The sequence below is a fragment of the Pollicipes pollicipes genome, unplaced genomic scaffold (genome assembly GCF_011947565.3).
Source record: "Pollicipes pollicipes isolate AB1234 unplaced genomic scaffold, Ppol_2.1 Scaffold_4881;HRSCAF=5763_pilon_pilon_pilon, whole genome shotgun sequence".
NCBI classification, from domain to species: domain Eukaryota; kingdom Metazoa; phylum Arthropoda; class Thecostraca; order Pollicipedomorpha; family Pollicipedidae; genus Pollicipes; species Pollicipes pollicipes.
In genome coordinates this window covers 23,929,351-23,945,488 of record NW_023596576.1, presented here as the reverse complement: position 1 = coordinate 23,945,488, position 16,138 = coordinate 23,929,351, and the positions used below count along the sequence as shown (strand labels likewise).

The window sequence follows — 16,138 nt, the reverse complement described above, 5'->3', positions numbered from 1 at the left end:
ATGGAGGGACATACGCGCTTGTCGGGGGGGGGGGGGGGGGCGCTATTCACCTCCTCGGCGACACTGGAGTGTTCGGGGGCCCTGCACATTGGATCTTGGTGTTTTGAATTTAGGGCCCTGCGCTTCTATCGGGGCCATCTGATAATCTGCTCGGGTACACTTCATTTTTCTGGAGCTCTCCGCACTAGATTTTGGTAGTTCGTACTTGAATGGAGGGCCTTGTGCTCTTATCGGGGATCCTTCTGATAAGCTGCTCGAACACAGTGGATCTTTGGGGGACCTCTACATCGGGTCTTGGGTGCCTCCTCTTTGTATGGAAAGCCCTATGCTCTTGACAGGGCACTATCTGTTAACCTGCTTTGGCGCACTCGATCATTCGGAGCCCCTCTTTATCGTATCGGGGTATTTCATATTTCAACGGAAGGCCCTACACTCTTGTCGAGCCCCCCCCCCCCCCCCCCCCATCTGTCAACCTGTTCGGTCACACTCGATTGTTCGGGGACACCCACATTGTGTCTTGGGTGCTTCCTAATTGAATGGAGGACATTACGCACTTGACGAGGGTCCCTCTGTTCGCCCCCTCGGCTACGCTGGATTGCTCTATACATTACCTCCTGGTGTTTGAATTTAGAGCCCTATGCTCCTGTCGGGGGCTATCTGACAATCTGCTCGGGTGCACCCCATCTTTCGGGGGTCCTCCGCACTGAGTTTTTGGTGCCTCTTATTTGCATGAAGGGCCCTACGCTCTTGTCGAGCCCCTCCTGTTAAGCTGCTCGTGCACATTCAATAGTTCGGGGCCATTTACATTCAGTTTCGTGTGCTTCCTTTTTTAATGGAGGGCCCTACGCTCTTGACGGGACACTATTTGTTAACCTGCTCTGGCGCGCTCGGTCACTCCGGGGCCCTCCATGTTATCTTGAGTGCTTCTTATTTGAATGGATGACCCTATGTTCTTAGCGGATCCCATCCATTAAGCTGCTCGGGCCGGTGGAGGATACAGGGGGGGGGGGGGGGGAGAAGGAGCACCGGACCATGCCGAGGGGACCCATAGGCTTCGAATCGGCCGATAACCGGCTGAACGGACACAGTTTTCTTACAAGAAAAAAAAACAGCACAACAAAGTTGGATGTGTTTGGGTCTATAGACAACAAGACGGCTGCAAATGAAAGTAAATAGTTTATAAGCAAGCAATTCTAGATCTTTGCTGATTGAAAGTGTGGTGTTTGAGGAAAGTTGTGGGGCTCATTACGCTTTTCAGGGGCCTTACGCTGTTGCGCGGGCCATATATGTCCACTTGCCTGGTCAATGTGAGCGCCAAGGAGTCCTCCACGTTGCCCTTGATCTATCGACATTTTTTTTCTCCATTTTTCCGTAGATGATCTCATCGCTGCTGTTAGGACACTATTCTTAATATTCTGTAAATGTTTGCTTCCATGCCTGAGCACTCTTTATCGATCAGGGTCCCTCCACCGATTCTTCCCATTCTCCCGAAAGGCTCTATACGATTTTTCCGTGACCCCACATGTCAGGGTGCACTCACCTGCCCAGGAACCCTTCATATGAGTCTCGGGTTCCTTCTACTTGCTCGGAGGGCCTTGTGCTGTTGCTGGAGCTCATATAAGGTAAAGCACCGAGACGCCCGATGCTCAGGGACCCTCCGCTTTGATCGAGGACTCTTTCCATTTGATCTCATTTGTGCAGGACTCTTCACATTGCCATCGGGGCTCTTTCTGTTAACTTGCCCGGGCCTTTTTGTTCGCACAGGGGTATTAATACGCGCCCGGGTGGGCGGCTGGATACCCTTCGCTTGGGAAGGGGGGTCAATTTGACCCCTCCGAGCTCCCGGAAAACAAGAAGGCTAGAAACACCAAATTCACAGGGTGTGTTAAATTGCACGTGAACCCACTTAGGTTAAAGTTTGAGGTTCTTAGGTTGTGACCTTCGGGTCAAATAAGGTCAAACAAGGCCAAATCCTTGTCCTTGTCCGTCCCGGTGGCTCAGTTGGTTAGAGCGCCTGCCTTCCGATCCACCCACCCGTGGCTGGGTGGGTTTGAGTCGCTTTAGGGCGCTCGCTATTTGCCCTTGACAGGTATGGCCTGCGGCCGGTGGCAGCGGTCGCGCTAAAGGTCAGTTGACGTCAGAGGGCAGGACGGACCGTGCCGAGCATTGCGGCACGTTAAGCTTTCGCCACTAAATTCTGCCGTTGCCTGGGATTGCGCGATCGGATGGTGGGGGTCAGAGCTCACGCAACAAGCACTGCTTAGCGTGAGCGCTGATCCCAGAAATCCATCCATTCAAAAGGGTTCGGATCAAATTTATAAAAAAGCAAAGAAAAATTCCAGGCTGGTCTCCAAAGTGCTGCCAGAACCTAGATTCACCATTGCACAGTAACTTTTAGTTTCCGGCTGATTGTTTTTTTCGAAATATGAAGCGGGCTTTCATGTGCTTTAACACGTTATCCATGCTATGTCGTGGTTTTGAGTTGTAGCAAACCCTTTTACCTTCTGGTACGGCCATATCATGAATTTCATGGAAGTTCAACGCACGCACGTCTTTTGGCGTTAGCAGGATACATGGCGTGTGGCATGCAACCATAGCATGCAATGATGTGAGTTAAAATGCCTTTGTCCTATTTTCAGCGATGGCGCCAGTATTTCAGTCGGACGCAGTGCACCCCTGGTGACCGTTTGACCTGAACAAGAGCATGCACACATCAGACATTTGAATTCCAACTTTATGTGCGCACTAATGTGAAACTAACTTTGTGGATGAAACACATTTGAGGACAAATGTTCGTATATCCACATCATACACATGCAAACAACTTTAACGAAGATAGTTTTTCAGACAAGCTTCATCCTTGGCAAACAGTCGCAAACGAACCTATCTATGCGAACCTTTACCGTGCAGACAGTTCCGTGTTGAACTTTTTCAGATTTCTGTTTTGCCAAGCAAGGTTTTTACGCAAGAATCTTCTTACATTGCAAAACTGATACCGTGCGCAGCCCATCTTGACGGACTATACGCATACAAACTTGTAACTTGAAAACAATTGTCACACGGCCTTTTCTTTACGTTGCTTTGTCCGCAAATAGACAACACTCCTCGGGTGCCATATGGTGGCTGTGCCAATAGCTCTTGAGGTCAAAAGTACACAATGAAAAATATCGCACAACAATTTTTTTTGAGACAAAGTTTGCCTAAGTTCAGTAGAACAACATAGGTATGCTAGAGAGCTGGTCATGAAAAATGTAAATTAAGAAAAAGCTACAAAAGATACAGGTTGTGCGACAAAACCATCGCCGGGAAACCATCGAAATGAACCTGTTCTGGCGGAAAAGCTCATGGGAAAAAGTCGTATGCGTTGATTAAAGGCAACTACTCTTCAGCGGTAAAAAATCTTTGGAAGTATCCACACGTTGTCATGTAAATTTGTACTGTTAGTAATGTGTTTTACGCATGTTTGCTTATATATATATATATATATATATATATATATATATATATATATATATATATATATATATATATATGATACTCACACACATGCGCTTCTCAGGGACAGAGTTTGGTTCATTTGAATATGAACATCACGTATCACGTATCATGCGTTACTCATATATTCAAACAATTTCAAGCTTGCACGCATCACGCATCAAGGCACTAATCACGTTCGTATCATCGGTCATGATGAGCCCTGCACGTTGAGGTCTGGTCGCCGACTTGTATAATAAGAATGGGGCCACTCAATTTCTTATCTGGATGGTTTTGCGCTCTGTGTATGACTGAGTTCTAAAAAGTTTATAGGGTCCGTGCCTCTGTGAATTTTAACCCCAGTACACTATTTACCAATTCTGAATACACTACGAAATATTCATGCATCTTTCCTCCTTCTCTCCCGGTTAGTCGACGAGGAACAATGCTATCAGTAATGTCTTATGCATGTGAAATGTTCCTCAGAGCTGCGCTGGACAACTTCATAAATACGCAAGTAAAAGTCACGTGAAGAGGCATTGCACATAAACACGTCTAAAACAGCATAGCCTTGAGAAAAGCGATTATCGCGGATGTTCGGCGGCGATTTGACTTAGGTGGCGCCCCCCCCCCCCCGCGCCCCATCTTCTTGCAGTAGAGATCAGCATCGACTGTGGCAGATAACATCACGAATGAGTTATGTGAAGACTCAAGGTGCTTTAGTAAAGAGGCTTCTGGCTGCCCTCCTATCAAATGGTACACGAAAATACAGCATTGTTTTATCCTGGTGGGTCGGGATTGTACGTAAATACAACGAATTAAAAGCATATGACAAATAAAACAAAGCCGCCCGTTTGACGGTGGCAACTGATGACGCATATAGTCACTTTTTAACTTCGAGGATCATTTTTTAAATGTGGTGTTTTCAGTGTTACCTGCAGAGCAGTCCTTGCTGAAAAGTGGCACTTAGTTGTAAACAATGTTGGACGTCTGGCTCTAAATCTACAAAAATGTACCCGCACTGTTTTAGAGCCACATACAGCTTTGAAGTGGCAAACACTTCAAGCCATGGCTCATCATCCCTTTGTCTTTGCTTTGATTCATGCCGCGTAGGAAGTACCCGCAAATGTTTTTCGACACGCCCATGTCGGACATAGAATCGCACACTTTCATGTGGATTCACAGTTATAGGCTTCAACATGCGCTTGGGTGGGGGTTCAAACTGACCCCCCAAAGGTTTTTCCAAAATGGTTTCCGAACAGCTCGGTTTAGCCGCGCCAAATTTTGCATAGCTGTAGACATCTAAATAGCGGATCGCTTGACAAAATAATTTAGATGTACCTTGCAAGGTCGCTGACCTATGGCAGGTCAAAGCCAAGCCATGGTTTCAGTTAAAGCAATTTCTGGGGAGTCGTTCAATCTGATACAACAACGGAGTGTTTGACAAAGCCATACATCTCTGAAATGCTTTCTTAGGCACCACAAATCTTGAATGAGCAAATTACGTTGACCTAAGGCCAGGTATAAAGGTCAGACCAAGGTCAAAACCAACGTGATTTAATACTCTAGAGCTTGCTGTATGGGATAGTTTCTGGTGCTCATTTCGAATTTATTGAGAGCGGGAACCGCATAGGCCAGCATAGGTCATGGACCTAAGATGACCCCGGTCGACATTTTTGACCTTGTCTGACCTTTTTTGACCTAAAAGTTGTGACCTAGGAAACTTAAACTTTGAACTAAGTCAGTTCACGTATAGGCCAACACATCCTGTAAATTTGGTGTATTTAGCTCTCTTAGTTCCCGAGATCTCAGGGGGGGGGGGTCAAATTGACCCCCACCCGAGCGGAGGGTATCTAGGCGGCCGCTCGGGCGCGTGTGATCCCTCACCCCGCTAAGGGGAAGGGCGATGAACCCTTACCCCCTTCCAAAGTTTCTGGGGACATCTCCCTGGAACGTGCAATCTCACCGAATGTTTCGCTATCCTATGGTCAATCATTATGTGTGTTTTGACACCACAAACGTTTCTTCATCAGTTTGAGTTCTGAAAAGCAAAGTTGCTGTCAGATTACTGCATGGTGATCCACGGCTGGCGCGGGCGGCGGACGGCAACCGACGGATCCGCCGATGGCGCACGGCGACCAACACTGTTTCGTCAACAGAGCCGTACGTGATGAACGTATGTTCAAAATCCTATACATATCCATATATATATATATATATATATATATATATATATATATATATATATATATATATATATATATATATATGGCTGTATGCAAAATTAAACAAGAAAAACACTTGTCAAGTGTACGCTGTTAAGAGGCATTGTTAAATAAGCATGCGTACGCAAAGCTGAATGACGTTGTTTTCAGAAGAAATGACATTTGATCCGTTCTAGTGGGGTAAAATACGAATCGACAGGTATAAAACTGGCTACCAATCGCGAGACCTCGTTGAGGTCAATACGCTGGATTTTCTGCGGGACTGTTTCTTTCGTAGTTTTGTAAAGACAGGGGTCACATTGACCTCACCCCATCGTCAAGAAAAGCGGCATATTTGGGGCAAAGGTGAAACGACGCAGTACGATGGGGTATTCGAATACTCTCCTGGCTTATAAATGCCGCCGCACACAAATACATCGGTTAGCTCATAAAACTGGTGGCACAGCTAATTCGTAAGGAACGAAATGATCAGACAGCCTGTCAGCTGGGAGCGCTGGTTCCAGGCTTAAAACATTGAGCAGACAGCGTCCAGTCGAATGGTGTCAAGAGCTGACTAGTCAATCGCACATTCCAACCACTACTGCCATGAACGGAAAAAAACTCTCCACATGCTAAAAGTCCCCACAGACGGTTGTAAACTGGCTAATTACCTTCAAAACAGCGAAAAATCGAGTCGAGTCGCCCATGTCGGACTCTTGACACTAAAGCTGTGGATAAGTTAACGCATGACCCTCTGGACCTGTGTTCCTTGAACACCAGGCAGGTGAAAGAAACTGCATCTGATCAGTTGCATGCAACCGCCAGAAACTCCGACCAAGATTATAGAAGACCCTGGTTAGCGGTGTGCTCGGTGCTGACGGCCTACCTGGCCAGCCGGCCCGCCTAGCCAGCCGGCCCGCTGACCGGTAGCCTCGCGTCCCTGAAGGGATGCGAAACCCTCACTCCACACCGCTGAGATCCTAGCCGGCGACCGGTCAACGGGACGCCCGTAATTACCGAGGGAACTCCAAACGCAACCAATTATCCATCAACCAGTGAAACGTAAATAGAGGGCTCATTCCATGCCCTTGGCGCGCAAACTTCCAACACGCCAACTGCCCCGAGTGACATGACCGTGAATCGGTCAATGTTGACGTGAGCTAAGCTCGCCCACGCGCAGTCCTTGTGGATGAGATCCATGCCAGCTGTCCCTCTTGTTTGCACACGCGGTGATATAACCGAACCAGAAGCCATACGGCACGAAAGTTATTTCGCGCTTAGTCAGGATAATAGATTTGGGCAGCCAATCTGGACCCAAGATGGGGCCCAGGCATCAGCCCGCTTGCATCCCATGCTGGCATGTGGCCTGCTTGCCCACCTGCGGCCCCTTGTGGATCCGAGTCTATGCCGCCCACCCTTATTGCAAATTGGCTTGTTCACGATAAAAATATCAAACCATGGAGAATAAAGTAAAAAAAAAAATAATGCAGCAGTGTAAAATATATCAGCATATGGGCAGCCCATCTGGGCCCGAAATGAAGCCCAAAGACCAGCTCACCTGCGGCCCATGTTGACATGGCCCAACTTGCCCACATGCATCCCATAGGAACCCCAGCTCGTGCTGCTCTCTTTTGTTATGTGCTCGTTTTTGCATGAGGAAAAATCAAACGTGAGAGAACAAAGCAGCAAGCCTAATGCACCTGCGTCAAATATGGTGGCGTGTAGGCAGCCCATTTGGGTCCCAGATGAAACCCAAATACCAGACCACGTGGAACCTACATGGACGCGAGCCCAGCTAGCTCATGCTCAGCCCATATGAACCCCAGTCCAGCCCACTTTCACGGGTAAAATAATTGTGCACGAAATGGTAAAACCTCAAAACAATTTTGAAAATGATATACACAATTGTGCATGCAAAAACTTTATTGCGTATGTAACATATGGGCAGCCCATCTGGATCCAGCATGGAGTCTAAAGACTATCCCACCTCCGGCCCATATTGACATGAGCCCAACTTACCCTTATACATTCCATATGATCCCCAAACCTTTGCTGCTGTCCTTTGTTGTGTGCTCCTTTGAACATCATAAGAAAAAATCCAACGCGTTAGCACAAGGTAACAATTCAAATGCACCTGGACCAAATATAGTAGCGTATGGGCAACCCATCTAGGTACCAGATGGAGCCCAAATGCCAGCCCACCTGCAGTCTACATGGACATGAGCCCAGCTAGCCCGTGCTCAGCCCATATGGATACCAGTCCAGGCGGCAGTCTCATGTTTTAGTAGATGGCAAAACCCAGACAATAAAAACAAGTGGAATGCACACCAATATTGTGTGTATGTGGAAACTTTATTGTGCATATAAAATATCGGCAGCCCATCTAGATACCAGCCCACTTGCAGCCCATGTTGGCAATAGCCGAGGTTCCCCAATGATGGCCCATATAGATCACCGCAATGCACGTATTCCTTCCTTGTGAGTTATTTTTCTTGGTGTGATAAATTCCGACGGGATAGTGTAAGGCACGGACAGATTTGGTGCGTGCGAGAAAAAAATGACGTGGGTGCCCCATATGGGACCAAGCTGGAGCCCAGTAAAAAGCCCAGCTGTAACCCGTGCACACACTAACCCAGTTGTCCCACGTTTTGCTCGTGTGGGTCCCATTTGGGAATGCTGGCTGGGTATTTACTATTTATCCTAGAATTTGATGACCAGAATGTGTGGATAATTTTAGGAGGGGCCCCCAAACTCTAAGGGGCCCCCACAACGTTGCGTGACCCCCTTGATGACATCTTGGATCCGCCCCTACCACCGCACACCAGTTCACAGCCTCACTGCCCCGTCACACGCCGCTCCCGTGATCTTGTGCTTCTTTCAGCCGCAGGTACCTTCACGGTAGATATCTTCCATAACCAAATCGTTGGCAGTTATAACAGTGCAGTGGGTTCGGGATGAAAACTGGAACAGAGTAGCAAATGTGGCCAGCGATGATACTCCAGGAAGGTATTTGTATTCCACCGTGAGCACAAGCAAGCTTGTATGTTGCCTCTGGCCGTAGTTGACAGTTGTCATACGTCGAACCTCTACGTGACTGCGCTTGATATCCACGTAGTGGTCCCTGGGAGCACATATCCCTATCAAATTTATGATATGCATATCTATGAGCGCGAATAAATGTTGCCACACAAAGTTCCGGAGAGACACATGCAAAGATGCATATTGAGAACATACGATGTTGCTTTAGCCAACAAATTTTTGCGTGCTTGCAGGGCGCTAGACTCGGTATTCATATAACAAACTGGGCTTTTCTTTCCCCCCATTGCAAAATCGTGCATGCACGCCTGCTTTGAATGACAGTTTTCTCCTGGTCAATTCAAATCGGCATAAAGGATGATGTTTTCTGTTTACTGAACCAGTTTTGGGGGGAACTGAATGCTATTTTAATGACAGATATTCCATGAACCTTGAACTCCCAGAAGCCTTCGGAGTTTGTCGCAGAAGCGCAAATGTAAGGCCAGGCTAAACTAGCAGTAAGTCGACAGGAATCAGGAGTGCTATGCTTGAGTGTTAGTGTGTTGGGGTGGGTCTGTGTGGATGCCCTGCTTTTGAATTGTAAGTGTGTTCTCGGTTCGGAATTTTGCCAAACCTGACATCACGCGCTGTAACAGCAGTTTAGTGTCTCGTATCATGCGCTTGCTGACCGATGCATTTTGCTGAGATGTTGAAGCCTCCTCATGAGAGATGATTTTCTGCTTTGTCACGGAACCAATGTGAGCAGCTTAGTTACCTAATGTTTTTGTGTGCTGTATTCTATGCTCTTGGTCGTATTGTGATTGCAGTTGGTTGCTCTAAATCAGATACAATCATACTCTTGCTTGCATGTTTTGCATGTTTGCATGTTTCTGTCTTGCTCACCATGTTTACCTTTGTAATGGGTGGTGTATGTATTGTAGTGAATGTAATATGTGTTGTAGCAATGGAATAGCTGAAAAGATAAGGCAACTGTGATGTGGATCATTTTTTGCCCTTACATTACCATGTGGGTAACATTACTTTTGCAAATGGTAGGAGAGGATACTGCTCATCCTGTCAATATTGGCACCATGCCTGGTGTTCTGCCTCAGTTTGTGTAAGTGTCAGTTCTTATTGTGATGTTTTTTATCAGGGTCACATTATTTAATGGAAATTGTCAACATCAGTTGCATTTACATGTGCCATTTACAATTGGTGTTTATGAAATGCATGCAAATTTAGCAGAACTGTGGACGGGATACAATATGCTACCAGCACATCACATCATTTGTTTGTTGTGTGTTTTGCAGAATGTGATGCCCATGTTCAGCTTCTCTGCCTATTCTGGTGCATAACAACCAGGGTACACCAAGGATGCATGTTGAGTGAGTTGTGTGCATCATAACTGCTATTAGATCTGAAAACATGTTAAAATTGAGAGGAAGATCTTGAGATAAAGGTTGGTACCTATCTCTTGCAATACTTAAGCTTAGAATAAAGTGGTTGGCATGCTAGCTGATGACATTTTGAGGCACTCATTTCAGAAACTATCAAGCAAAAGCAAGTAATAAATATGGATGCATGATCCTTGCCATTTCAAACTGCTTCTGACACCTCTTGCCATTCTTAGACCCTGCTAGATATACTGGGATATAGTAAGACACTATCCTGGTCTCCTGTGTCAAATATAGCCAACATACAAACATTTCATGTTATCTCTACTTGGCATGCATAGCAGATAAAGTTCTTTGCACCAGAATTTCACCAAATGTACAAGAACCTCACCAAGGGCTGATTATGGACCTGCTGGGTTTCCAGATCCCTCCAGCAAAAGAGAAAGCTGGTACCTGATACTATAAATGGCTTAAAGTTATCTTAATGTCTCTAGGTCATCACCTTTAGGTCAATTAAGTTTAAAACAGGTGCAGACTCAAAATCAGTGTCAGAAGTTCCCTTGTGCCCCTTTATAGAACCAGGTTAAACTAAGACCTTTTTCTAAGGAAAAGGCCACTGGTGGTGATGTCAAATCAATGGCTTTAACCTACAACAGGCCAAAGTGACCAAAAACTTTCAAGATCATTTTGATATTTGAAATGAACAGCAGTGTCCAGAACTAATCTAGGTGGCATGCTTCTAACAGCAAAAGGTTGGTCATTGCCATTTTAGGTCAATTTCCTTTCCTGACTTTCATGAAGTCAAGAAATCTGAAGTGGGCATTAAAACTTTATAGCAATGTAAGTTTTCTGGTGGAAAGTGGTTTGGTTTTAATATTGATATGACCTTCATTTCTGGCCCACAGTCAATATGACTAGTTGATCCTAATGTCATTTGCTGTTTTGTCTTGGAAACCATCTCAGAGTTGCATGACTTCATCTAAACACTCTGTTGACACAGCTTGGAAGATTCCCAAAGAATTGCCTTTGCTGGTAACCATCGTCTGGCTGACCTGCCACACGCCAGACATAAGAAGGTTCGCCGTTTAATTTTTCCTGACATGATACAGCCTGTGTTTTTAGGACATGCTGCCTCTGGGGAGCAACTACTACAGATGTCCAAGACTGGATGTGATCCAAGGCTATCTTTAATTTCCATGCCATAAGCTGCAATCTCTTCTCAGGCATGAACCAGCACATGTGGTGAGTTTGGTTTGGCTGCATCATAAACCAAAGTGTTTTGTGCTGCCTGGCAGGTTTGTTGTGGTCCCTGTTAAGCAATTGGAATCAGATCTGATTGTAAGGACCTCAAAAACTGCTTGTGCCATAAAGTAAAAAAGCTCATTAAAATTTTGATAATCAATTTTAAAGGGACATTGCATTGCAATGTCACTCCATGCAATGGTATGATTGCTCACAAGGGCAAGTCTATTGTAGACATAGCTTATAAAGATTGCCCACACCAGCCTTATCACAGCACTTCAGTGAATTTTGCTGAGTGCATGTGAGTTCATTGTCAGACTTCTAACAATTCATCTCATGGCTCAGATCACCAACCACCATGTCATCCAAAACTTGTTGTTGACCTGCAGTCTGCAAAGGCCCACTGTGGCCAGCAAAGGCCCACTATGCTCACCAGTTGTGATGTTCATGAGGTGCTCTCTTCTAGGTACCCATGTGACGACACTCATGACGAGGTCCGGGTGGCGATGCCAGTCTCTCCGGAGAGTCGCGGAGCATACGAGTTCCGGTCTCTGACCCCAGCAGACATCGACACTGTGAGTGGCATGACCGGCTGGTGTGAAGCCGTAGCAAGGAGGCCAGAACTCCAGCGAACAAAACCAAAGGAAATCGGCCACACCACTGCCATGTGTCATTTCCGTGCATGTGTTTGCTGTGCTGCCATGTAAGGTGCCCAAGTCATGCAGACTACATGTGTGCACCTGTAAGACGCCTCGACCGTAGAGAGACGAGCGAGGCGATGACTGATGTGAGAGCTCTCTGTTATGGTGCAGGTGACATCAGCAACTATGTAAATGGAGTCAGACACCTGTGACAGCTGGTGTCGATGAGTTGAAAAGTCTGCCTCTCTTAGGAACTCAAAAGGCGTAGGTCCAATAAAACTGAACTCGCGCGCCAACCCACATGTTGTTACCCGGTCAGACTAATGTCAGCACCTCACTGTGGCCAGGCTTGGAAATTTTCATTGACAGCATGGATGAGCTTGTCCTTTTTTGCCATTTTGGCAATCACTAGCGATGTATTTCAAGATGCCCAAATATGCTGTTGGGTGTTGACACAACGCGCAGGGCAACACGCCTATGTAATTTTAGGCCCAATCGGTCTCGAGTATCTTTGTCGGTTTCCTCCAGAGTCCTGTGTTAATAAATGGGCTTCAAAAAATGTGGCGCAAAAAAGGCCGCACGCCAGCGCGCGGCCTTCTGGCTTCTGTACCGATTGATCCACGCTTGTCAGCACCATGGTCTGTTTTTTTTTCTTCGTAGAAATATGCTCAGTCTTGTGCCACTACGATGTGGGGTGTGTGAGATCTGGGCTGGGAGATCTGGGAGATAGGGAGGGAGGGAGGGAGGGAGGGAAACTACAGGGTCGTGGAGGATTACAGTTTTGTTGCTTGCTGATTCTGTCGCCCGGTTTACAGGTGCGAAAGCTATGCAAGGAATGGTTCCCCGTGGAGTACCCAGACAGCTGGTTCAGGGATATCTGCACCAACAGCAGGTTCTACACACGCGTCGCCACCTATCAGACCACCATTATTGGTTTCATTGTGGCCGAAGTGAAGATATATGCTCTACTTACGAAAGAGGTTCGTATTTCTACTGTTTTACAATTATGACTATTTTTAGGGCTATTTGTTTTTACTTTTTGGCTATTTTCGACGATTTATTTTGATGGTGTATTCTGTATTACACTGATCGACTTATGCTTGTGTCTTTGGGTCTCTGTTCCAAGTTCCTTGGCTAAAGTGTTCATTCCAGTATCTTGCTGTAAACTCTGTTACCACGCAATTGTTTCGATTAGCCATTCACCTTTTGGGGTTAGGTGTCATCCTCTATGGGCCGGGCGTCGCCCCTTCCGTGTCAGATGTGGTCCCCTCTTCCCCTTAATCACCTTCGCTCCATATATCGCCCCTGTGCTCCATATATCGCCCCTACGCCCCATATGCGGCGCGCCTGTCCCAGACGTGGCCGTCTCGGTCGACGCTGACGGCTGGTCTGTGTGCGTGTGTGTGCCGGCAGGAGCGGAGCATGCTGGCAGCCTCCTTCCCTCGTCGCACCCAGATGGCCTACATCCTCAGCCTCGGGGTAGGTGGGAGCGGGATCTGTGCAGGGGTCTCCCACGGACCTAGCCTCCGGCGGGGGAGGGGGCGATGTTGAGTGTGTAAAAATCCCGACATAGACAGTGCACAAATAATGTGCTGCAAGCGCCGGCAGTTATCTGCCTGGCACTGTCTGGAGCCTGCTCTCGTAACTGACATCTTGTCTATTGCCGCATCACGTATCACCGTGTCGCCGTACCTCTATCGCCCGCGTCATACGCGACGGGGGATGACCCTGGCCGCATCAGGCCCGGCGGGGCTGACCCTGGCCGCGTCGGGCCGCGTCAGGCCTGGCGGGGCTGACCCTGGTCGCATCGGGCCGCGTCAGGCCTGGCGGGGGCCGACCCTGACCCCTGTCCACCCGCGGCACACCTGGCGGGGTTGGCCCTGGCCGCGTCGGGCCGGAGCGCGTGTGCTCCTCTGGCGGACCGCTCGCCCGGTCCGCCGGCCGTGCCGTGCCGACGGGCGTGTGCGGCGGCGTGGGCGTGACTGGCGCGGCTGGCGTGCCCGCCGCCGCCTGAGCGGGGTCCGTCGCCGTCGGCAGGTGTCGGCCGAGTATCGGCGGCGCGGCGTCGCCTCCCAGCTGCTGGGCCTGCTGCTGAACGAGCTGCGCACGGCGGAGCACGCCGACTGCCGCGCCGTCTACCTGCACGTGCTCACTTCCAATAGCTCGGCGCTGCGCTTCTACGAACGCCACAAGTTCAGGTCAGGCGGCGGCCGGGTCGAGAGGTGCACTGTGCCAGGCCTGTCAAATGTTGGGATGAGTGCGTGATACCTGCGGTTAAGTTCAATCTAAGTTCAGTAAGTTAAGTCAAGTTGGATTCGATTTAGTGACGGAGGTCTAGGTTGTGACGGGTGGGGTGGCGTGCGTTGTCCGCGATCCATGCAAGCAGTTGACATGCAGGTCACATGTCTGATGGCTTTAAAGTCGGGGTACATACTTTCACTCTGACCAGCGGGCATGCTTTCTCCCATGCTGGGACGTGTGCCCACTCTGTGGCAGACTCGTCCTACCCCACCAACGACACTTCGTAGCTCTGGCTCACGTCCGTCGAACCGCCGCCGTTGCAGGCTGCACACATTTCTCCCGTACTTCTACAAGATAGATGGCAAGTACCGCGACGGGTTTCTGTACGTGTACTACATCAACGGCGGCCACCCGTCGTACGGCGCGCTCGACTACGTCGTATACGCCCTCTCGCTGGCGTACGACTTCAGCCCGTGCGCGCTGCTGAAGCACGCGCTGCGCATGGCGCAGCGGCTAGTCAAGTACGTGGTGCCGCAGGGCAAGCGGGTCACCGAGACCATCGCCTGCCTGTCGTAATGGCGGCCAGGCGCGCGCCGCTCCGCCAACCGGCTCGCCCGCCGCCCGGGACTGTTGGCCGCCGCTCATGCCCGGTGCGGTGGTGACGCGTCGGCTGGGACACCGCGCCAGGGCAGCGCGCGTGCAGGCACGGCCAAGGCCCGGCGAACGGCTGACGCCGGTGTGTCGCGCGGCCGCAATGCGGGCGGGCTCGGCGGCGTCAGGTGCGCCGGCGCAGCCGCTCGGACAGTGGCGGGGACCAGGCGTGGTCCGTGCCGCGCTGCTGGCCGCGCCGTCCCCGCGTGCGGACGCTCGCTGGTCGTGACCAGCGGCGGTAGGGTGGCGTGAGAGGCTAGACCAAACGGGTGGGGCTGCCGTGGACGACTGTGAAGCATCGAAAAATCACTGCTGTGACCCGCCGTCGCGCAAGATTCGGAATTTGGGACCGCTGTCGCGAACTAGTCGTACACCTTGTGATTGTGTTGATTTAATGTCACATTTTTTATTAGACAAAAGCGTTGATGCCCCACCTGACAAAGAATATAGAATTTGCCACTTCACTGCAATCAAACGGGGATGCAATCGGCTTGGAGCGCTCCAATCTCGTGCGCACCCGATCCAGTAATTAGCAGGGATTCGATTGAAGTGAACTGTACGTTGCGTCGCTTCAGTGAAATGTATCTCGAATTATGTGCCTTCTCCGCGTTTAAACTTTTGTCAGCAGTGTTGGTGGGACTGACGACGGTCAGATCAATATCTTCCAATGTGTGATTGAAGGTTGCTCGACAGGTCCGCAGATCCGCACCGCCACTAGTCACCAGTTGTTACGCATGTTGCAGGCCTGCGTTTGGCTCCGCTTCATGATGTCAGTAATTATGGAAACGATAGCGAACATTTCCTGCGCTTGCAGCATGGTGAGGTAGACATACCCGCGGGGGGCAGGCGAGTATTAGCTGGCTTTCAGACCGGACGTCAGGCGGCGTTGTAAGCTCGTGTCACTCCCCGGCCCATGGCCCACCGTGTCGGCGCGCGTTCCGTGTGGTGTGCTCGCCCCGCGTGGATGATTGGGACCGAGGGCTGCAGGCGACTGCGCGGGCCCGCAGTCCGGCCCGGGGCGAGTTGGTGATTGATCTCTGGCAGCAGCGAGGCCGTGGGGCGAGACCGCGCCGACTTGAGCGGGCTCGAGATCCGGCGGTGTCTGTATTATGTGGCCGAATGTGTCCCTGCGAACTCGCTTAACTGCATGTCCCTGCCAGCTCCGCGCCTGCTGTCGGGGCTGTCGAGATTGCGTGGAGATGTGCGTGCGAGGTGGACAGGTCGTGACGGGTACGCCAGGCGCATGCGCCGTCATTGGCCACGGAATGCCTGTCGT

The 16,138-nt window shown here is 49.5% G+C and overlaps 1 protein-coding gene across 8 annotated transcripts; it reads left to right on the top strand.

Moving 5' to 3' along the window:
* The first annotated feature begins 9,202 nt into the window (after positions 1-9,202).
* LOC119101347 (N-alpha-acetyltransferase 60) lies at positions 9,203-14,905 on the top strand. Of its 8 annotated transcripts, XM_037224666.1 has the most exons (9): positions 9,203-9,293; positions 10,004-10,152; positions 10,744-10,839; positions 11,210-11,329; positions 11,796-11,904; positions 12,786-12,950; positions 13,384-13,449; positions 14,008-14,168; positions 14,535-14,905. In XM_037224666.1, the coding sequence occupies exons 4-9, from the start codon at positions 11,313-11,315 to the stop codon at positions 14,785-14,787; spliced, it is 771 nt and encodes a 256-aa protein (XP_037080561.1). In that variant the 5' UTR covers positions 9,203-9,293; positions 10,004-10,152; positions 10,744-10,839; positions 11,210-11,312; the 3' UTR covers positions 14,788-14,905. The 8 variants fall into 8 exon arrangements, with proteins under 8 accessions (XP_037080561.1, XP_037080560.1, XP_037080559.1 ...); XM_037224665.1 differs by lacking the exon at positions 10,744-10,839 and having other exon boundaries at positions 10,004-10,078; XM_037224664.1 differs by lacking the exon at positions 10,744-10,839.
* The last annotated feature ends 1,233 nt before the right edge of the window (positions 14,906-16,138 follow it).